This window comes from Episyrphus balteatus, chromosome 3, assembly GCF_945859705.1.
Source record: "Episyrphus balteatus chromosome 3, idEpiBalt1.1, whole genome shotgun sequence".
Lineage (NCBI taxonomy): Eukaryota > Metazoa > Arthropoda > Insecta > Diptera > Syrphidae > Episyrphus > Episyrphus balteatus.
Genome location: NC_079136.1, coordinates 67,887,873 through 67,911,398, shown reverse-complemented (window position 1 = coordinate 67,911,398; position 23,526 = coordinate 67,887,873). Strand labels below are relative to the sequence as shown.

Here is a 23,526-nt window from a genome sequence, read left to right as displayed (position 1 = left end):
AACGTTTTAGTCCCTACAAGAATATATCTTGCTAATTTGAAAATAATGAAGTTTCAGTGAATTGGAAATTTTTTAAAAATATAAAATGTTTTTATATTTTTTTTTTAACTTTGACCTCGAATATCTTTCAAATGGTTAGATTAATAAAAAAAGTTAATAAGACTTTTTTTGTGGAGCAATCTGTTTCCAACAAGAATATATCATGCGCGTTTGATTATTATAATTTTTCAATTTGTTACAAAATTAAGAACAAAAAACGAATTTTTAAAGATTTTCTCGATTTTTGGACCTCAAATATCTATTCAACGGTTTGATAAACGAAAAAAGTGTATAAAGCCTTTTTTGTAGAGCATTCAATTTCCTACAAGAATATGAAAAGAAATTTGCTAAAAAGTCAATTAATAAAAAAATTATTTTTTTTTAGTAGAAGCTTGATGTAAAAATGGAAAATTGCAAAGCGGAGGACCTTCCCAATAATATAAAGAGCTCATATTTGGTGTGTATATTCTAAAGGGGTCTAGCAATGAAGCAATCGATTTTTCGGAGTATACCAAATCAAAAAAAAAATTTTCGATTTTTTTGACCCACCCTATTGTACATACGACAGAATTTTCAACCTTGTAAGAATGGATTAACTACTTATCAATTGCATTTTTTTTTTTAATTTAGGTTAATTTTTATAGGTGGTTTGGAGTCAAAAAACACGGTCGGTGGAAGAGACGAACCACTGAGTCCACAACTCATTTATTTTTATATGTATTTATTTGATAATTTTGTAAGGTATGAAATAACGACCGGAGAACCAAGCTGATAAAAACTTTGAAATATGATTTTAAACTAAAAAGATAATCATTTCTCGATTTTTCATAGATTGGTCCCGATTTACCGTTGTTTATATTTGGCAGTCCAAAATTATTTCGTTCGGTACTAAGGTGTATTTTTGAAATTTCCAAAGGAATAAAAATCTTTATTCAAATATTTGGATGAGAAAAGGCGCGATTTCTGAGCCCGCCCAGGGCTGCTCTAAGGGCTAGGAACGGCACTGATTTGATTATAGTAAACATGAATTGTGCGGGAGTTCAGGATATGACATACAAATTGACGAGGACTTTTTATTTTGCCTTTTGATTTCAGGTCTTCTTACTTAACAAATCGACCGTGTCCTTAGAATTCCATTTGACCATTATTTGAATTATAGATAATCCTTTGAAACAACATAGTTTCCTTTGATTCTTATATTCCATATATGTATATCTATGTAGGTTCAACTAACATTCAAAGAAAGTTTGTTTAGTTTGCAAACATTTTACTATTTCAATAATACAACAGTAAAAATTCTTTGTTATTCTTAGTTAACTACTCCTATTGAGACACACTCTATTAAACTTGAAAAAGTTCCCTATAAAGGTTTGTTTTTTTCTTCCAAAATAGAAAAAAAAAAAAAAAACTTATACAAACCCTTCGCATGAGTACATATGTACATATGAAGAGCTCAACTTGATTCTATTTGATAAGCAGTCTTTAAGTTTATATGTACATATCATTTAAACAAACAAATTTACACAAAAAGCTTTTAGCAAAAAAACAAACGAAACGAAACTTCTTAAAACACCCTCATAGTGAGTTTCTTCGAAATGCGTTCTTATCCTTTCTGTATTGTCCTTCAACGTTCTAATCTTCTTGGAATTGGAATGAGAGAGAAACAAAAACAAAAAATAAACCCATTGCTAATCATTGAACAATATAATCCCTTTTGATATCCACTTTTTGTTCATATTCTTTCGTGCTGAACGAAAACAGCAAAGGTCATAAAAATAAACTTCACTCACAGATCTTATATATCTACCAGTTGAAAGTCGAAGTTGCTAACCTACTTTTCTATTCTTTCTTAATGGGGTATGATGGCGTAGGGGGCTAATGTTATTGTTATCCGCCGCACATGCGATCAGGCACGTCGGTATAGGTATCGATTTCTATTCAAAGGGAATAGGGTTTCTTTTTTAAGTGATAGTTTCTCTAACACTCAATGGAATTTGTTAGGTACTATAGATAGATGAACATTTTTGACACATTTCGCTTTTCCGAATATATAATATGGTACCTACTGAAGGTCCACAATAATTTCTTATAAGTTTGAATTGTACTCCAACATTGAGCATGAATTGAGGTGAGTTACCCTGATAAAAATTTGAACAAAAAAGTTGCCTAAATCGCTGAGGATTTAAATTCAGAGGATTTTAAAAGTTTCATTTAAATAAACTACAAGCTCTAACATTTTATTAAGGTGAAGGACTCGACAATAGTAAGAAGTGCTAAATATAATGTTTGACAATAATTCAGATTAAATGGGTGGTTGCCACACCCCCCAGAGAAGAAAATCTCAAATTTGAAAATGTTTCTTTTTGCACCATTTTACAAAATTTCAGGACTCTTCGAAATTCTTACTTTTTTTGTAGGCACGGTAGAAATATGATTGAAGCGTCATATAAAAGGTGAAATAATAATGATACAAAATTTATTATAGGTTGTCATTTAAAAATTGGATTAAATGGCGTTAGAAGAGAAAAGAGATTGATTGTTTTTCTTTTTTTATGAAAACTAATTGGGTTAATTCTAGCTCCTTTTGTAGATGTTGTATAGACATGGTCGATATAAATGGGAAACCGACGAAGTTACGAATACCAGAGTTACGGGCGACAGAGTTACGAGCGTCAAAAATACGCGAAACCGAAGTTACGAAAAACTAGAGTTACGAATTCAAAAGTTATGTTAAGCTATGACATGTGATTTTTGGGTTGGCAACAATTGCGAGGAACGACATGGAATTATGGAAATACAAACAAGAGATTAACATTTTTCTCATTGGTCAGAACTAAATGAGTAAAGCGAAAATGGGTGTTATTTAATCTTGTAAAATTTTGATTGGATAGGTATAGATATACATATATGGTTTTGTTTTTGTGAGAAGATCGCAAAAACGTTGAAATAGAAAAAAAAACATGAGTATACTTATGTAAGTTTGGGGGACATAATTGAATTTAACTTCTTATTTGTCCAACTAATATTGCAAATACGTATTTTTTTTTCTATTAATTAATATAATTATTCATAGCATATTTTGTAATACCCACTTTGTTATTATTTATATTAAAATAATAACCAAACCACCCCTTTTTTTTACAGACGTTATTTTGGTGTGGTGAACTGTTGTTGCAATTGTTGCCAACCCAAAAATCACATGTCATAGCTTAACATAACTTTAGAATTCGTAACTCTAGTTTTTCGTAACTTCGGTTTGGCGTAAATTTGACGGCCGTAACTCTGTCGCGCGTAACTCTGTTATTCGTAACTCCGTTACCATTTCGATATAAATATTTTGAGGTGAAACCAGAGATCAGAAATAACAGTCAACCTTTATTTTCAATTGGTTTCTCTCTGAGATTTACCACATTACTTTAAATAGTTTCGGTTAAGGTTTGAGATTTATTTTTTAAAATCAAAAATAAAGGTTATCGGTTGAGATTTATTTTTTATTTTTTTCAATATCTCTCAAGGGTTGAGATTTTTACAAAAAAATAAATGGAAAAGTGTCAACCTTTAACCGTTTTCGATGAAAATAAATCAAAAATGGTCAATTCAAAGGAAAATGTCGAATATGTCAAGAATGTCTTTATATTGCAAAAATAAATATGAAAAGGATGTTTTTTTCTAAGTTTATGTATTAAATAATGTATGAACTAAATAGACTCTCAAAGTTCTTTAGACCAAAGATTATATCTCTTTTCGTTTAAAGTAAAATCTAAAGACGAAAATGTGTTTTCCACAGTGATTTGAGTCGCTGGGACAACAAGCACAACCAATGCAATTTGGAATATTTCAGGAGACCGATGTTCTAATATCTAGGTCAAAGCGTTCAGCTTCCAGAAGCGTTTTCGCCCGCCTAACTTCAAACGGCTATATCTCGGAATTTTGAAAAAAAATGAAAAAAAAATTTTAATACCAAAAAGTAGCGGGGACTCTAACCTACATTTGGGTACAACTCCCATCCCTATAGGTGAACGCGTTCTCAAACCGGGAGAACTTAAAGGTCAAAAAGTTAAGTTAAGCCCGATTCTAAAAAAATAGGCATGATGTGGCGGTTTAACATGGAAGATGATTTTTTAATAATCTGACAATGTGCAAAGCGTAGCCCCATGACACAAGCTATCATTTGGCATCACTCTCAAAAATTTCTCTGAAGCAGTTTAGCTTCCAGGAGCGTTCAAGGATTCGGGGATTTTTCGGAAAAAATTTTACCCCAACTTTCAAACGCGATTTTCTCGGAATTTTGAAAAAAAAATCCAAAAACCCGACTATACCACTATCGGGTAGCTAAGAATATAAGCTTTCATATGGCACCACTCCCATGTCTCTAGGAATTGATACATTTTCAGATGAGATTCATTTTTTTCTCTCAGCGATAAATCACACTAGTTTACCGAAACATACAAAAATACAAAATACATTTTTCTCTCAGACCTTGACCGAAATTATTCTTTTTTTTAAATAAAGGTTATTTTATGACCTTTATTGAAAATGGCGATAAATAAGAGTTATTAAGGAACCTTTCAAAAGGTTGAGATTTATTTCTGATCTCTGGCTGAAACAACTTTAACCACGTGTGAATTGCACACATGATTTTTTTTACTATAGCTCAACCTTATTAAAAAAAATTATAACAAAAAAATATTGTTTCGTACTACCTCTTCTCAATTAACTATGGTTAAAAATGTTTGTTAATTATTTTCCCTTTTTTTTTTTGTTTTTTTTTTCTGATTTCTAACCAAATCGTTAAAACTTAATTGGTGAGCTAATATTTATTTATGTACTTTTAGTTATAAGGGCAAGTACGTGCGTTGAACTATTCAGTCAGTGATTAAATTAGAGGAAACTAAGAAAGTCACTGTGGTGTATACGTAACAAAATAAATAATAAAAAAGAAATAAAACTTTTTTCAATTAATGACCACCAAAATATCTTTTCCATATATACTTTCAGTTGAAGTGGAAAGACCCCCAGAAACTGCATCAGCAACACCACCGCCCAACATCGGAATGGCCGCCCTGGGGAATGGCTCATTCGCCTCCAGTATACACATATGGCCAGTGACAACAATTTTATCTTGTTTAATCTTTTTAAGAATTTAAATTACTGTCAATCATTTTCATTTTATGAAAAATCTATTACGTAAGTATAAATTTAATTTATTTTTTTATAATTTTTATTCGATCAAACAACGTACCTACTAAATTATGACAAAAAACCAAAATAAAAAAAAAAACTAAAAATTAAAAAAAAAAAAACAAAAAAAAACAATTTTGATAATTTTTTTAGTAAACAAAAAAGGCGAGAGTATTTGTATTAGTGAATTTAGTAAAACAAAAAAAAAAAAGGAACTCACACAATATATTGTATTGTGTGCGTGACGAATGTATAAGTTGTAAAAAATGTAAGGAAAAAAAAATAATAAAACTCTCTTCAACCAATTCATGATTAAATATTAAGATATTTTTGTTAAAGTGAACAAAATACAATAATTTTTTAAAAATGAACAAAACTTTTTTGTATAAAATGAATTTAATAAAAAAAATGAGTAAAAAAAAATACAAACCAAAATACTGACGTGAGAAATTTAAGAAAAAAAAAAAAAAAACAATTAACTGAAATCTATTTACAAAAGCTCATAAAATAGAAGACATTCAGAATGTTTTAGAAGAAAAATGATTTAGGAGATTGTAATTTTTCGTTTTGTTTTACAAAAGATATGGGGAACATTGAATTCTTTTCTTTTTTGTAATAAAATTGATTGTATATGGAAGAATTTTCGAAGTGAACTATTTTTTGTAAGAAAGAAAAAAACAGAACAAAACAAATAGATTAATAAATAATAATTGTAATAATGGAAAAACTTATTAAAAAAAAAACACCTTGTAATTAGATAGAGGACTCGTTTTATAATTTGAAGAATTTGCTTATTGTCTCGATATTTTAAATAAACAATGAGACTTGGGTTTGTTGATTTTATGAGCTCTGTTTTAATTTAGTGAACATTTTTGTAATTCTACAATTTTTATTTTTTGATCCATATTCGTAATATTTTGCTGAAGAATTAATTTTTTTAATTATACCTAAGTCTGAAATGGTGACAATCTTATTATAATTAATTTTTTTTTTTCTTATAAGATAGTATCGAGTACAAGACAAAGTTTCATTACATTCATTATCTTAAGGTGAATTTTGTTGAAAACGACACGAGGGCAAGAGGGTTGTCAGATTGGATAACTGACGAACACAGTTAAAACCGCTTAAGAGAAACGGCAAAATGTCACAGTGTCAATCTTTCACTTAAGCGGGTTTTAGTGTATTAGAAAATAAAAATGTTAATTGTAACTGAAAGTTGTGCGCTAATGTGTTCATTATGGAATGGTTACTCCTGATGTTTTTAAACTCCATGCGAGGCTATGCCTATTTAGCTGTGGCTTTCGAGTTGAGATATTAAAAATTGTAAAATCCAAAAACTGGCGAAAGCATAGTTTGGATCAAATCCGAATTTTCTTCAAAACAGCGTCGAGGAGGTAATCTTCATTTAAAAAGGACAAAAAACGACTATATTTCGTATGGAGGCACATCAAATTTGCATTTTTTTTAATTTCAATTTTATTGTGTGCAGGATAATACAATATTTTTTAAGGAGGTCTTCAAAGAACGAACTATTCACCATTTAATGCTTTAGGCATACCTAGATCGAAAATTTTATAAAAATTTTCGTGAAAATAAAGCTTATGGAGCATTTTTAATCCTAGTGTAATTATTTTTATATTTCTAAAATTTTATTATTTGTGTGTCCCGATCTGTTCCGAATTTTACGACCTTTTGTACCGATTTTAATAAAATTATATCTGGCAGTCCTTTGCGTTCGCTTAACCATTTTTTTTTGTTCCCCGCTGTTAGAGATTAGATGAAAATAGGGTTGCCAGATATATTTTGACGAAACTAGTAATCGAGATGCAAAATCCCGGACTTTCCCGGACAAATAAGGACAAAAAAAAAGAGTACAAAACTAGGACAAAAAAAATGCATAATTTTATAAAAAAAAAAATAACCGAACAATCCTTTTAACTAAAAATCACATTTTTAACCCTTGTTCCCGTAGCATTTTTTTCTTATTTTTTCACAAAAAACAAGCTCTGAGACAAAGTTTGGCCTTCTCGATATAGTATTATAATAAACATTTGAGCTATAATACTACAAAAGTTGCAATGCAATTCCAGTTAAAAATTTTTTTTAAATTCCATTGAAAACCAATTGCGCAAAATTTTGGACGATTTAGTTAAATGCAAATAAATTTTTTAGTAAGTTACTAAGTAAAGAAATGGTCTTCTTGACTTAGCAACATACTTAAGTGGATTAGCTTTAGATTTTCCTTTATGGTTTCAAATTTTGCCATATTCTATATTTTTGAGTTTTGATTATATTGGAACAGAATACAAAACAGAATTGAGCAAATAATAAAACGAAATAAAAACGCCTAGCTTTTAATGAACTCGATTCGTTTTTTGAATCATATGGGCCAATTTTTCAATAGTCAGATAAACCTCAGAGCTTATTCCTAGGAATAAAAGTTTTTTTTTTATATTGACATTTATTCTTATGATAGTCTAACTGACGATTGAAAAATTAGGGCTAAATGAATTAAGAGTAGCATACAAGTAGAGAGATACTTAAAGGCTAGAAAAGAGTACAATCCCGGACAATTGATAGAGAAACTATCCCGGACGTCCCCCACACAGCCAAAAAAGAGTACATGTCCGGGAAAACCCGGACGCCTGGCAACCCTAGATGAAAAGATGTCAGTGAAGGTAGCGAATCCTAAAGCTCATATTTTAATGAACCCATTTCTACTAAAAGACCACCAAAACCAATACAAAAAACAATGACGTTCAGAACTGAAGAGTTTAACTTCTAACCCCAGTTTTTTTTTTAGCTAACTCTCAAATTTTGATGAGGTAACTCTGAATTAACAGAAAAACTGCTACTTGCTTTACCTGGAGCGAAATTAATTTTCCAGAATTAACAAACTCTGGCCTTTTTCTCGGCAAGTGGAAGTTACTCTCTTGTCTCTTTAAGTCTGGAATAGCTCTGCTCTTTTTCACTGAAGGCAAAAGCTGCGGATCCGATGTTAATATCCATAACCATTCAATTTTGTTTGTGCACAATGCTCTTGTTCATACCTCTTTTTGTATGTATCTATTTGTATATTCAACTACAATGATGAACTTGAAGCGGTCAATTTAACAAGGAGAACAGTAAAATGTTCCATGTTCTTAAAGATTTCACTGCTTTTATAATTAAAACTGCCCTCTGTTTTTTGTAACTTCACTGCTCTTATTCCGAAAACGTGCTCAGATCTTTAAAACTTCAATGCTTTTATCGCTAAAAAAGAAAGGTTGTGCGTAAGTCTTGGGCGAGTGTTGCGGTTCAGTATATTGAGGATTGATGTTATTGATCCCGATATAAGTTGATAAAGAAAAAGATCATTGTTGCTTCTTTCCGTTTTTTGGAGTCTCGTTAGTCCCAGAAGCCTTTAGCGATTTTCACTTGCCGGGAGATTTGGATTCAGGTCCCCAAAAGAAGATGTCAAAGAGCAAGTAGAAAAAATCGTCTATATAATATCTAGGGTAATATATACAGCTCAATATTCAACAATGGGACGGACAAGAACCTTTAAAATGTAAGACTGGTTGAACTCTTTTGAGGCGACATTTTTGTTGCTTTTTAGCCTGAAAATATGCAACTCAAATTGTAAAAGAGTAGTTGTCTATTAAACCAATAGTTTAAGATGATATAGGTACAGTTTAAAATCTATGAAAGAGTTTAAAGAAGGTGGCAATCATTTGAATGAAACTATTTTTAAAACTTTCGACTTTCGATAAATTTGTTTTCTTTTATTTAATCAGCGCTATTTTCTTGATTTACAAATAGTATGTAACAAAGTTATTTCTTGTTGATTTGCATATATTAATATAAGTCACCAAAAAATCTATAAAAATGAAAGCTTTGAACTAAAAATGAGCAGAGTGCATTTTACGATTTAACACGTTAACAGTGGAACATTAATCAGAAGAAAAATTAAAAAAAAAAACGCTTTTAAAATGCAGTCTGCGGAAAAAGAAGTCTTCAAAGAATTATTAGCCAAGAAGTTTTAAGTCGAGTTTTGGCGATGCAATTTTTTTGCATTATTGTATATCTCCCTAATTTTGATTTTGCAAAAAAAAATTTTTTTTTGTTTTGTAAAAAATGTTTGATAATGAAAAAAATTAAGTGACATTTTTAAATTTTTTTATTTCCTCCAGCAGATTGTGTCAACGACAGCAAAAATTTTGATCTTATTGCCTTTTCTCTAGAGTCATTAGAAATATGTTATAGCTTAACCCTTTTTAAAAAACTCTCATTTTCATACATACAAAAAGTTATAAACCAAAACCCTTAAACAACCGACGATTACTCATGACTCGATGTTCGACAATTCTCCTTCTCTGCTTCTCATTCTCAACGCTTCAATTGTCATCTAGCTTGGGTCAATCTTGGATCTAAAAGATATTGTTGTTTAACGGCAGAAATTGTTAATCTAGCTTTCGTTCTTCATCAATTCAGTCTTTTTTAATTTACTATCGTTATTAACACGAAAAAAATCATACTTTTTTTCTCGTTTTAAGTAGTCGTGTATTGAAATTTTGTTTTGTACTAAATTCACATCAACAGTATCTATCTGCTCAAATGAAACCATCAGGGCATCAAACAGTTATATCCTTTTTTAATGACTTTGTAAATTCATTTAAATTATAAGGAATGCGCCAGTAGATTTATAAGCCATCAAAGTATTTTTTTTTTTTTTTTTTTCAAATTTGATTTCTACCTTGTCACTCAAATCTCTTATACCTACCAAAAATAAAATACAAAACAAAAGATTTCAAAACCAAAAAAATTGTGCAGCTTTTGTGTGTACCTGTTTGTTAAAAAAAAATTCAATAAGCAAATAAAAAAAAAATGTATTTCAATCTTGTTTTAAAAAAAATTGACAAAATAAAATATTTGGAATCAAAACAAAACTCGCAAAACCCCTATAGAGTTAAAAAAAAATAAACATTTGAACAAAATTTTGAATGGATACCTCCATCCCAAATCAAAGACCAAACCATAATTTATTAAAAAAATAAATAAAAAACATTAGCCGTTGACAAAGAAAAATTATGTCAAAAAAAACGTTGTAATTGAAACCACCCCCAAAATGAAAAAAAAAAAAAAAAATATTCTTGTGCAAAATGTTTAAACTTAAAAAAAAATCTGAATCCATTAATTTTTGATGTGCAATCCAATTTTTGCGAATCTTTTTTATTAAACAAAAACAAAAAAAAAAAAAAAAACAACTTTGAATTTTGTTAATGAAACGAAAACATAAACAAAACCAATGAAGCTTAAAAAAACAATCAATGTTAAAAATAAAATTGAAAAAAATCAAATAGATAATAATATTTTAAAATTATAATTAATTGTTCAATTGGAACATAAATTAAAAATCAATAATTATAATAATAAAAAATAAAGGGGTTGGCCAAATATACCATCAATAAAATAAAAATCCGACCGACACCTACATATATTAAAGCGAGTCATATTTTTTGTACTAAATAGCGATAGAATTTTCCATAATTGGCTTAAATTTGTAATAAAAAAAATTATTAAATACAAAAAAAAAACTTAATCTAAATAATGTTTAAGTTTCTCTCCTTGTAAATATAAATAAATTAATAAATTAATGTTAGATAAAATTAATAAATGTTTATATTATATAACTATTGTAAATATTATAAAAAAACAAAAATGAATTAAATTTTCCTCTGAATTGGAAATACGTATACTATAACATTTTTACTCTACCAAAGTGTTAAACAAATAATAATAAAAAAAAAAATTATCAAAAAAATAAAATTAAAAAAAAAAAAATATATAGCATTGACCAGTGATAGCTGCGTTAGTTCGGTTAAGTGTAAAAAGCATCAAACTATTGAGATAAAAAAAAATCGTAGCTAGGGAATTATACTTTAAAAAATGGATAGAAATCATCAAAAAAAAAAAAAAATGTTTTATAAAAGTTATAAATATTTGTATATTTAATAAAATCTTAAAAAAAGAATTAATAATAATACTATTACCTACTGAAGCCCTTCACATTATATAGCCCCCTTCTCTTATTGCTCTAAGAGTTGAAATATATAAATAATATATCGTGCTTTAAGTGTGCTAGATTTAGTGTGATCGTCTAGAAAAAAACAAAAACAAAAATAATTATTTGAGTGTGTTAAAAAAAAATCAATTTTAACATTTACCTACTAATTTTCACTTATTTTCAAACACATACACCTTTTTGAATTTTTATTTTTTTTTTCGTTTTTGTAGAAAAGTAAAGTAATTTTGACAAAATGAAAAGTTTTTCACAGTGGTCTGGCGTAGCACACAAATTGTGCGCTCTGCGATAAAAGTATTAAATTTACATAATTTCAAGTATTGGACCATGTCCTGTCCATCCTATTCTAAAAGGTAGATTTTAGTTTTGCACATGTTTTATTATATTCTGTGGTTTTCGAGATATTGAAAGTTCTTTGCGTTTTCCAAAATGGGATTTTTTTTTCAGAACCAAAACGTGGTTTTTAATTGGGGCTGATAAAGATGGTATTGTCAGCATTAAGAAAAGAGGAGGGAATGGGTCAGAATTGAGCCTTGGGAACTCCTGAGGGAACTTTTGAGCTACAGTTTTTAAGTGAGTGTTAAAAAAATGGAAAAGCTTTGGAAGTACATATCATAAGGAGATATGAGGAAGATTTAGCAAAAATTAGAAAAGTTCAGTTTTTTTTTTGCAATTGGAATACGTTATACTTTTTTGAGACGGATTGAAAATAGCACTGTATTTGAGGGGTTATAAACTTGGCTATTGATGTTTCGGATTTCTGAAGTATAAACAAAAGAATATTGTCAGGGCCAGCATAGGTTTTTTTGTTATTTCTTGAAGAAATAAATGATTCCATTCCCGACAAACAGCTCAATAGAGTGCATATCGGATTTGATAGAAACGAAAACGATTGAAGATAGTTTCATACAGTAAGTCGGGCGATCACTAAATTAATGCGGCAAAAAAAAAACCACAACTAAGTTATTTTAAAGGGTTTAAGGGAGCGAAGGGCCAAAATCGTAGGGCAAATAGATTAAAACAAGTGTTCAATATTTAAAAGGATGCTGCAAATCAAGTTATGTAAAAAAATAAAATTATTAGTGAACAGAATGACAACCTGATGAAAAATTCTAGTTTCTTCGGCCCTCATTGTTTTTAACAAGATCTTAGTTTGAGAACTCCTTTTATTTTTGTATAAAACAAGGACTAGGGTAGAGAGGTTCCTTGAAGTGGTGGTTTTCTTTAAAAAAAAAAGAAGAAAACAAGATTTTGGTACGTGATGAAGTGGACTTTATTAGTTTTTGAAAACATTTTTGAAGCAGAGTTTTTGAATAGAAGAACTTTTAGAAATTGTTGTCCAATCGCATATCGTAAATTTCTGACTTTTTTATCGATATCTCGAAAACGGTTCAAGATACGCAAAAAATATATACGCATGAATTGTAGAACATGGTAAAAGCTACAAAAAAGCTCCTTGTAAAATGTTCGTATCTCGAAGGATAGCCGAGTTATTGTCAAAAAAGTTATTGCGGAAAAAGCTCATAGGAAATCTTGGTCGAAAACTTCAAGTTAAGCTTTTTTTTAATATCCAGTACAACATATCCAAAATTTAGCTTTCTCGGTCATTTTGCATTTCTAAGCCGTTTTTTCCGACATAATGACTGGCCTACAACGTTCACCATGCTAGGCTCGTCATTCAAACAAAATATTTCAGACAATCGATTCCGATTGCAAATGAGTACCGATTAAGTTCTCATATAGTATTAGGTATAGGTATAAGGTACCTTATGGTATTTTGGAAGGGTTTTTTTTTTCGTAATCAAATATGAATCCTTCCCTGGTACACTTACTACTTTTATCTACCTATCTTACAAGAAAATTTTCTGGCGAAATAATATAAACTAGCCGACCCCGCCCTCGAAATTCGAGCGCCAATTTCTTTCTTTTTTTTTTATTTGCAACAACTTTAAACACAATTATACCAAAATAGTTTCATTATTTTGAGTATTTGTTGTTGCGATTAACTACACTTTTTGAAGACAAAATACACAGGTATATATATACCTACTTTTTGATATTTTTTAAACCTGATTTAGATATTGTTGAACTACGTTTTAACTGCACTCAACTACGTAAAAAAAGTATCGAAAAAGAAAATGCAAAGTGTATTCGCCTTAATGCATTGTGTTTGCACCTTGCATTTGCGATTCAATTCAACCTGTTTCATGTTCCATTCATTCAAAGTCCATCATTCAATCATTCAACTTCCACCAACTTCACTCAAATTTGTCATTCACATCATTGTATACTTTGTAGGTTCTCGTCTTAGCTTAGCTTGTAGAAGTTTAAATTTCCGGAAGGGAGAGGGAGTTATTTATCGCACTTCCAGTTTGGAATGATATTTGTGGTAAGGTTTCCATTAAAATTTTAATGAATGCGTTCAGATACTTATTAATGATTAAAGATAGGTTCACATTTATTAAAGGTGCGTTCACAACAACTTCGCGCAACAACGTTTTTTTCATGTTAAAGCCATAACTACCATGACCTAAAAAGTGAAAAAGTGGGAAATTTACAAAATTAAATTCTAGCAATATTTGTTTTTGTAAAAAATTTTGGAAAAACCTACCAAAAATTTTTTTGGAAACCAAAAAATAAGCTTTTTGCATCATTATTTTTTATTTTGTCGCCGTAAAAACTGTCATAAAATGAGTTTTAAATCTATCACTTTTTGACTTTTCGCAAAAAGTTGCCGTTGTAGTTATACTTTTAAAGCCTTAAGGCTTAACAATGACCTAAAAGGTGAAAAAGTGGGAAATTTACAAAAGTTAAAAAAATTTATTTCTTTCAAACTCCATTTGTTTTTGAAAAAAACTACAAAAATTGTTTTTCAAACGAAAAAATAAGCTTTCTGCTGGAAGGTATAAGGAAGAAAAAAGACGTTTTTGTTAGTTTTCCCTGAACCTCATAAGAAAAACGCTTTGCCATGCGGCGATAAAATATTAGTGACTTTTATTCAAAAATGTAAACGTCTAGAAGTGAAAACTTGGTAAAATGGTAAAGGAACTGTCAAAGTCAGCTATTACATTAAGCCTCAAGAGGCTTGACTCTTTTTTCGAATTTTCTTTTGATACACAGCCACACAAAAAAAATAAAAGTTCTGACCTGGAGTTGAGACTAAGTTTTTCATATAGTTTTTCAGTTTTTGGGTCACTGAAACCGAATCCGGAGTCCGTTTTTCCCCATCACGTCAGGTTTTCGAGATAACCTCAAAAAATGTCACGAAAACAAAAAAAAAAATTTTTCTGATCTGGATGTGCAAATATGTTAAGCATATAGTTTTTGGACCGTTGAATCCAGATTCGAAGTCAATTTTGCCCTATCACGTCAGGTTTCTGAGATATCCTCAAAAAAATGTCAAAACCAAAAAAACTATATTTCTTATCTGGGGTTGTGTCTAGGTTTTTCATATAGTTTTTGGGTTGCTAAAACCGAATTCGAACTCTATTTTTCCGTATCACGTCAGGTTTTTGAGATATCCTCAAAAAATGTCAGATTTTTTGAGTTTAGACATTTTTTGAGGATATTTCAAAAACCTGACGTGATACGCCAAAATAGACTTCGGATTCGGTTTCAGCAAACCAAAAACTATATGAAAAATTGAGTCGCAACCCCAGGTAAAAACTTTTGTTTTTTTGGTTTTGACATTTTTTTGAGGATATCCCAGAAACCTGACGTGATAGGGCGAAATTGACTTCGAATCTGGATTCAGTGATCCAAAAACTATATGATTAACATATTCGCACATCCAGATCAGAGAAACAAATGTTTTGTTTTCGTGACATTTTATGAGGTTATCTCGAAAACCTGACGTGATGGAGCAAAACGGACTTCGGATTCGGTTTCAGCGACCCAAAAACTATATGAAAAATTTAGTCGCAATCCCAGGTCAGAACTTTTATATTTTTTTGTGTGGCTGCCCTACTAACAATTTTGCTTCTATAATGCTTTAAAGAAGCAACAATTGCATCTGTAAAGCTTTATAGAACCAAAATTGTTTGTCGGGTGTGTAATCATTCTGTTAGGCGCGTACTATTACACGATGCCTCTTGAGTCAAGGACTCAAATTTGACATTTATCTTTTGAATTAAAATTTGTTGTTGTTGTATTGCACCAAGAAGCAAAAAGAAATGTGAGGGAATGTTGAAAAAAGAAAAAGTGGAAAAAGAAACGTCAAAAAAGAATCTCGGACTCACGACCCACGACTCTCCGGTCGGATAATTTTTTCTTTCATCTTTTTTCTCTTTTGCACTCATTATGTTTAAAAAGAGTCGCGCTTCTTGAGGTTTCATGTAATTGCTGACAAATTCTTATGTTCTTTCAAGAGAGAATCATTGGTATCAAAAGTGTTTACAAAAGATTTTACCTTAGTAATAGACTCGATTTTAATAGAATTCGATTTTAACAAAAAAAATTCATGGTAATAAAACAAACATCTTACTTCTAAACTTAGATAACTAAAACAATGAAAGTTAACCATAGTTTACATGTGATCTTAAAACAACGCACCAATGTGAACCCACCTTAATGTTTTTTGATTTTCGCTGAATGCTTTCATTCATTCATTCATTCTAGAGATGAGCTAAGTCGTGATTTTTCAATCACAGGTATACCTGTGACTGTGATTTTTAATTCACGGTGATTCTAACCTGTGATTTTTAACCGTGATTTCAATTTTTTTTTATGAAAATCCCAAAAAAAAAAAAAAAAAAACCTAGCATTTTTAACGTTTGTATTTTCGTACGATACTTACGTAGGAAGTACTATTGAAGCTCAAATACGAGTATATTTGAAACAATGGAGCTGATTTTACAAGGAAAACTGGTTTAAGCAAACAGATCCGCGATTTACCAAAGCCATTAGTGATTATACTGGGGAAAACATTATTTTGTCTAGGCGACTCTTGATTTTACGGAAGAAATTTATTATTTCACGGGAAAAGTAACTTTTAAACCCCTTATTCTAATCAGGGCAACCTGCGATTTCACAGCAAATATTCGGGTGCAAACCGTGATTCTTCTGGAGCCATACGTTATTGTAAGGGGTTAACAAAACAATTATTTTACCGAACGTGCGTGAATTTCGGTAAAAACAATTCACGTTGCAAAAAATTGTTTTATCCAAAATCACAGGTTAAAAGTAATTTTCAATGCATCTGCGTGAATTCCGGCTAAAAAATTCACTTTTACACTGTTGCAAATAGTTGTTTTGGCCAAAATAAAAGTCATTTTCAATGCATTCTCGAACTCTGCTTAAAATAATTCACCTATACACTTGACCTGTTGCAAAAGTTGTTTTGGGAAAAATCACAGGTTTGAAATAATTTCAAAGCATTTGTGAAGTGAATTCCTGTCAAACCAATTCACGTTTACAAAAGAACTATTGCAAAAGTTGTTTTGGGAAAAATCACAGGTTAAAAATAATTCCAAAGCATTTGTGAAGTGAATTCCTGTCAAACCAATTCACGTTTACATAAGAACTATTGAAAAGTTGTTTTGGTAAAAATCACAGGTTATAATTTCCAATGCACTTGTGTAAATTCCGATAAAAACAGTTCACGTTTGCACAAGAACTGTTGCAAAAGTTATTTTTTCCAATCAAAGGTCAAAAGTAATTTTCAATGCATTTTCGTGAATTCCGCTTTAAATAACTAACGTTTACATAAGAATTGGTGCAAAAATTATTTTGAACAAAATCACGGGTTTAAAAAAATCCTAAACATTTGCGTGAATTCCGGTCAAAACATTCACGTTCACAAAAGAACTATTGCAAAAGTTGTTTTGGGAAAATCACAGGTTAAAAATAATTCCAAAGCATTTGTGAAGTGAATTCACGTTTACACAAGAACAAGAACTGTTTAAAAGTTGTTTTGGGAAAAATCACAGGTTATAATTGCCAATGCACTTGTGTAAATTCCGGTAAAAACAATTCACGTTTACACAGTAACTGTTGCGAAAACGCATTGAAAATGACTTTTGACCTGTAATTTTGGAAAAAATACCTTTTTGCTACAGGTCAAGTGTAAACGTGAATTATTTCCCGCGGAATTCACGAAAACGCATTGAAAATGACTTTTGACCTGTGATTTTGAAAAAAATAACTTTTTGCTACAGTTCAAGTGTAAACGTGAATTATTTTCCGCGGAATTCACGAAAACGTATTAAAAATGACTTTTGACCTGTGATTTTGGAAAAAATAACTTTTTGCTACAGGTCAAGTGTAAACGTGAATTATTTTCCGCGGAATTCACGAAAACGCATTGAAAATGACTTTTGACCTGTGACATTTACTTTTGACAAACATTTTTGCCTCACTTCTAGTGTAAAGTGTAAACTTAAAACATAGAGATCTTTTTTATGATTGATCTATGAGATCACGCCATATCCTAAACGAACTTGTCGAAAATGACATTCGGGGTAAATGCTCTATTTGAGCGAAATGCGAACTGTAAAGTGAAAAGTAAATACCCAATTCACGGTTAAGGTAATCACAGTTTATTTGAGAACTGTTCACAGGTAGTGATTGTGATTTGTCAATCACAGGTTAAAAATCACAGGTCGTGATTTTTTGCTCATCTCTAATAATCACTAATGGCTTTGGTAAATCGCGGATCTGTTTGCTTAAACCAGTTTTCCTTGTAAAATCAGCTCCATTGTTTCAAATATACTCGTATTTGAGCTTCAATAGTACTTCCTACGTAAGTATCGTACGAAAATACAAACGTTAAAAATGCTAGGTTTTTTTTTTTTTTTTTTTTGGGATTTTCATAAAAAAAAATTGAAATCACGGTTAAAAATCACAGGTTAGAATCACCGTGAATTAAAAATCACAGTCACAGGTATACCTGTGATTGAAAAATCACGACTTAGCTCATCTCTAGTGATTATACTGGGGAAAACATTATTTTGTCTAGGCGACTCTTGATTTTACGGAAGAAATTTATTATTTCACGGGAAAAGTAACTTTTAAACCCCTTATTCTAATCAGGGCAACCTGCGATTTCACAGCAAATATTCGGGTGCAAACCGTGATTCTTCTGGAGCCATACGTTATTGTAAGGGGTTAACAAAACAATTATTTTACCGAACGTGCGTGAATTTCGGTAAAAACAATTCACGTTGCAAAAAATTGTTTTATCCAAAATCACAGGTTAAAAGTAATTTTCAATGCATCTGCGTGAATTCCGGCTAAAAAATTCACTTTTACACTGTTGCAAATAGTTGTTTTGGCCAAAATAAAAGTCATTTTCAATGCATTCTCGAACTCTGCTTAAAATAATTCACCTATACACTTGACCTGTTGCAAAAGTTGTTTTGGGAAAAATCACAGGTTTGAAATAATTTCAAAGCATTTGTGAAGTGAATTCCTGTCAAACCAATTCACGTTTACAAAAGAACTATTGCAAAAGTTGTTTTGGGAAAAATCACAGGTTAAAAATAATTCCAAAGCATTTGTGAAGTGAATTCCTGTCAAACCAATTCACGTTTACATAAGAACTATTGAAAAGTTGTTTTGGTAAAAATCACAGGTTATAATTTCCAATGCACTTGTGTAAATTCCGATAAAAACAGTTCACGTTTGCACAAGAACTGTTGCAAAAGTTATTTTTTCCAATCAAAGGTCAAAAGTAATTTTCAATGCATTTTCGTGAATTCCGCTTTAAATAACTAACGTTTACATAAGAATTGGTGCAAAAATTATTTTGAACAAAATCACGGGTTTAAAAAAATCCTAAACATTTGCGTGAATTCCGGTCAAAACATTCACGTTCACAAAAGAACTATTGCAAAAGTTGTTTTGGGAAAATCACAGGTTAAAAATAATTCCAAAGCATTTGTGAAGTGAATTCACGTTTACACAAGAACAAGAACTGTTTAAAAGTTGTTTTGGGAAAAATCACAGGTTATAATTGCCAATGCACTTGTGTAAATTCCGGTAAAAACAATTCACGTTTACACAGTAACTGTTGCGAAAACGCATTGAAAATGACTTTTGACCTGTAATTTTGGAAAAAATACCTTTTTGCTACAGGTCAAGTGTAAACGTGAATTATTTCCCGCGGAATTCACGAAAACGCATTGAAAATGACTTTTGACCTGTGATTTTGAAAAAAATAACTTTTTGCTACAGTTCAAGTGTAAACGTGAATTATTTTCCGCGGAATTCACGAAAACGTATTAAAAATGACTTTTGACCTGTGATTTTGGAAAAAATAACTTTTTGCTACAGGTCAAGTGTAAACGTGAATTATTTTCCGCGGAATTCACGAAAACGCATTGAAAATGACTTTTGACCTGTGACATTTACTTTTGACAAACATTTTTGCCTCACTTCTAGTGTAAAGTGTAAACTTAAAACATAGAGATCTTTTTTATGATTGATCTATGAGATCACGCCATATCCTAAACGAACTTGTCGAAAATGACATTCGGGGTAAATGCTCTATTTGAGCGAAATGCGAACTGTAAAGTGAAAAGTAAATACCCAATTCACGGTTAAGGTAATCACAGTTTATTTGAGAACTGTTCACAGGTAGTGATTGTGATTTGTCAATCACAGGTTAAAAATCACAGGTCGTGATTTTTTGCTCATCTCTAATTCATTCATTCAGTCATGAATGACATTTCATTCCAGTCGATTGGAAATTTTCCAATAGAATTCCAGTTGTTTTTGTTTTTGTTTTGTTTTTTTTTATTTTGTATCGAATTTTAATTTGTTTAATTTCGTTATTTCGGTTAATAAAAAGTAAAAAAAATGTGATTCTGCACATCTACGCGTCATTCTCTTTCGTTCCGTGTATAATTTATGCCCCTTCGGTTTTTGGGGGCCCGGTAATTTGTACCACAAAAGCTATGCTCGCCGTTTAATTATATGATGCCTTTAACGTGTTAAAAAGTTTTTCAGCTGAACTTAAAGACACTGTAAGTCTTACCTACATACTTCTACTTAAAATTCATGTAAAAAAAAATCGATTCAAAACTAAGTTTAAAAAAAAAATAGAGCAAATGAAAGCAACGAATCACAACAAAAGAAAAATATTATACCACATGTTCCTTTCCATGAAAGTCCTTGAAATAATTTTTTTTTTTTTTTTTTGTTTCAAAATAAAATTATGTGTCTTCCCTTCAAAGTTCATCACTTCATCTCAACACGTTAGTATCCTGTCTATGTGTGTGCGGGTGTGTGTTAGTGTGTAGGTACTTACATGAGTTATACTCATAGATTAAAAGCCATGAACTGCCTGCCTGTGTGTGTAGATATAATGCCTGGTATTTTTCCGGCATAAGCACTTCAAGGCATCTTTGCTGAAAAACATTCCAATTTCCAACAAAACTGACTGACTCACCAGCCAGCCACAAGTCACCATATCTGACTGACTTACACACACACACATAAGCACTTTGCAATTAGACATGCACTTAAATTTGTGTATGGGTTATTATGTTTTTGGTTTTTGGTATACCTCCCGTTGAGTGTATAGTTGTGTAATATAAACATAACGGTATCGCATAAATAATGAACTCAAATGAAAATTACATGAGGAAGTTGTTGTATCACTGTATGATGTCTCTTTTCATATAGATACGACGTCCCAGAATTTTTCCTCTTCCCCTACTTCTAAGAACCTTAGTTTTTCCAAAACAAAAACACACAGAAGACCGGAAAAATAAATATATTCAAAGAACTTTCGTTTTTCTTTTTCCAGGATAATATTATTTTTTGACGTCACCTCCATTATGATTATGTCAAGAGCAGAAGAAGGATATTTCCCTTGATGCGATGATGTTTTTTTTTTTTTTCGTTTGTAATATTATAGTATAAGCTATAACGAAAACGACATAAGTTGTAGTTAATTAGGCCTAATAGTTTAGCATGCATTGTGTGTCGTTTGAAGTAGGTCGGTATTTTTTTTGGATATTAATATTAACATACGTCTACTTTACCTTACGTCTAACCTATCATTCAAATGTTAGCATTTTTGTGTATACTGAACCTATGCCTATTGCCTATATCTTAACTGCCTACTTGTGGATATCGTGATTGTGAATGGAAATATTGTGCTGTTTTTATTTCCTTATTCAGTTCGGAACCTACCTACATGAGTTGACAACCAAATCAATATCAAATATTCATTTCAAAAATATTTATCAAAGTTGAATTAATACCAAACTTTTATGAAAAATGTCAACTAACGAATTACATCAGAAATTGACTTGGCGAGTCAACGCTTCAAAAATTGAATAATTTCTTGCTCTTAGAGTTCAAGTTGCTTAAGTTTTTAAGACTTTTTATATAGAAACTTTTGATCGTTAGAGCATTTTTTTAAAAAACTAATTTTTTATAAATAAGTTTTTGAAAAAAAAAAGTTTTAAAATAAAATTGGTAGGTATGCCATTTTGCAGAAATCACTAATCAACATCTAAAAACAAAATTTCAAAAAAAATTCAATGTCCCGTTTTCGAAAATTTGATTTTTCAAAAAAAAAATTTTCAAAATTTTTTTGAAAATCCAAAAATTATTTTTTTCAAAATTTTATTTTTGGCTTATATTTAAAGTATATAAATGCTTTTGTATAAAAAAAATTCGTTGAAATACAGTAAGTAGTTTTGAAAAAAGCGGTCCTATGGCAGGTACAGTTAATACATAATGATTTTCCAAAATTTTTTTTTTCTTCAAAAGATAGACCTTGTCTAAAAACTAACATTTAATTTTTTTAACAAAATCGTTGGAGCCGTTTTCGTGAAATTAAACTTTTCCGAAATTTTTGTATGACACGTACCGTTATTTTTGTTCCAAAAAAATTAATTCCAAAAACCCCTCTGGAGAGTCTCCAAAAACTGCTACATAGCAAGTTTGGAATCAATCGGTCCATCCGTTTAGGCTCTAGTTCCTTATACAGACGGACTTCCGGGACCCACTTTTTTTGGCATTCTCTATCATCGTAATGTCATGGAAAAATGTTATCTCAACTTTTTTTTTTGTACGAATGCATAACTTGATTATATAGTACCTATATCGCAAGTAAAAAAGTGTACAATGATGATAAATCTAACTTTAAAAACTTCTTGCGATAAAATTTTGACATTTGAATTTTTTTTGAGTTATGAGAGTGTTCGGGGAACGCTTTTTTGGGTAAATAAGATGAATCAATGAATAATAATATACGTTTATTATAGAAGTAGCACCGATTGTGTCTAGAGCTTCAAATTTTATTTTATTTTTTGGCAGGAAGCTTCTCATATTCTGTTTGCAATACAGCCCAAATAACCATAATTTCGTAAATTAGGTCAGTTCCAATTTTAAATTAAATTAATTTCCTATACGATTTGACATTCGAAACGAGATAATTTGCAAAACTATCTCGTTGTGGCTATAGTGAAAATAAACTACTACTTTTTTCTATTACTTCTTAAATCTGGATGTAGCGGCAAAAAGCCATTGCAAAAATGCTAGCATCGTCAATATTCATTATTCAACCGATTTAAGTTGTTTTACCTGTTTTTTTTTTTCAATCAATTCTCAACCGATTTTTATAAGAAATATTTCTTTAAAATCATTAATAAATATTAATTAAAAATATCATGTCTAAGTGCAAGTATGTATATGTGAAAAATTGTTGTCAAAGTGGACACAAAATAGGAAAAAAACAGTATTTTGACCATTCTTGAGTTTATGAAGTCTAGTTTTTTTATCTTATCCAAATGTTTTATTCTGACATCTTCAAACAAAAGAAAAAACATAATATTTGTGCCATTTCACCGTGTTCAACAAGCCCTACAAAACGTACTTTTTTTTAAGTTGTATTTTGTCACAGTGTAATTAACAATGCTTTGTCATAAAACCATTTGCTTTCTCTTTCTTTCTTGCAAATAACTTGAACAAATTAGTACAGGTAAAATAGGCATTTAAAAAAAAAATTGTTACACTCATGAAACTTGGCAAAAAGTTTGCTTTTGGGATAAGAACCAAGGACAAAAATGTCTATAAAAAAAGTTGGGTGGAAGGGTGTTTTTTCGCTGACAAGAGGGAGGGGGTGAAGGTTTAAGATAAAGCATGGACAAAGGATTCATAAAGTTCTTAAAATTATTTTTGGTGAAAGGGTGTTTTTTTGATATGGTTAAGTTATTTGTGAGAAAGGTATCATAACAGCTAACTTAAATTTTATTAATTTTTAAAACTTGGTGAAAAAGTTTTGGTTG

At 30.4% G+C, this 23,526-nt stretch overlaps 1 protein-coding gene across 3 annotated transcripts in view; it reads left to right on the top strand.

Annotated features, from left to right (window-relative positions):
• The window catches only part of LOC129913047 (uncharacterized), a 248,694-nt gene that overhangs the window by 191,704 nt on the left and 33,464 nt on the right, over positions 1-23,526 (top strand). For 2 of the 3 annotated variants that reach the window (XM_055991432.1, XM_055991430.1), the window contains one exon: positions 5,038-5,242. In XM_055991432.1, coding sequence (XP_055847407.1) covers positions 5,038-5,186 — 149 coding nt within the window. In that variant the 3' untranslated portion in view covers positions 5,187-5,242. Of the gene's footprint in view, positions 1-5,037; positions 5,243-23,526 lie in introns of those variants that run through there. The other variant, XM_055991431.1, reaches the window with a different exon arrangement.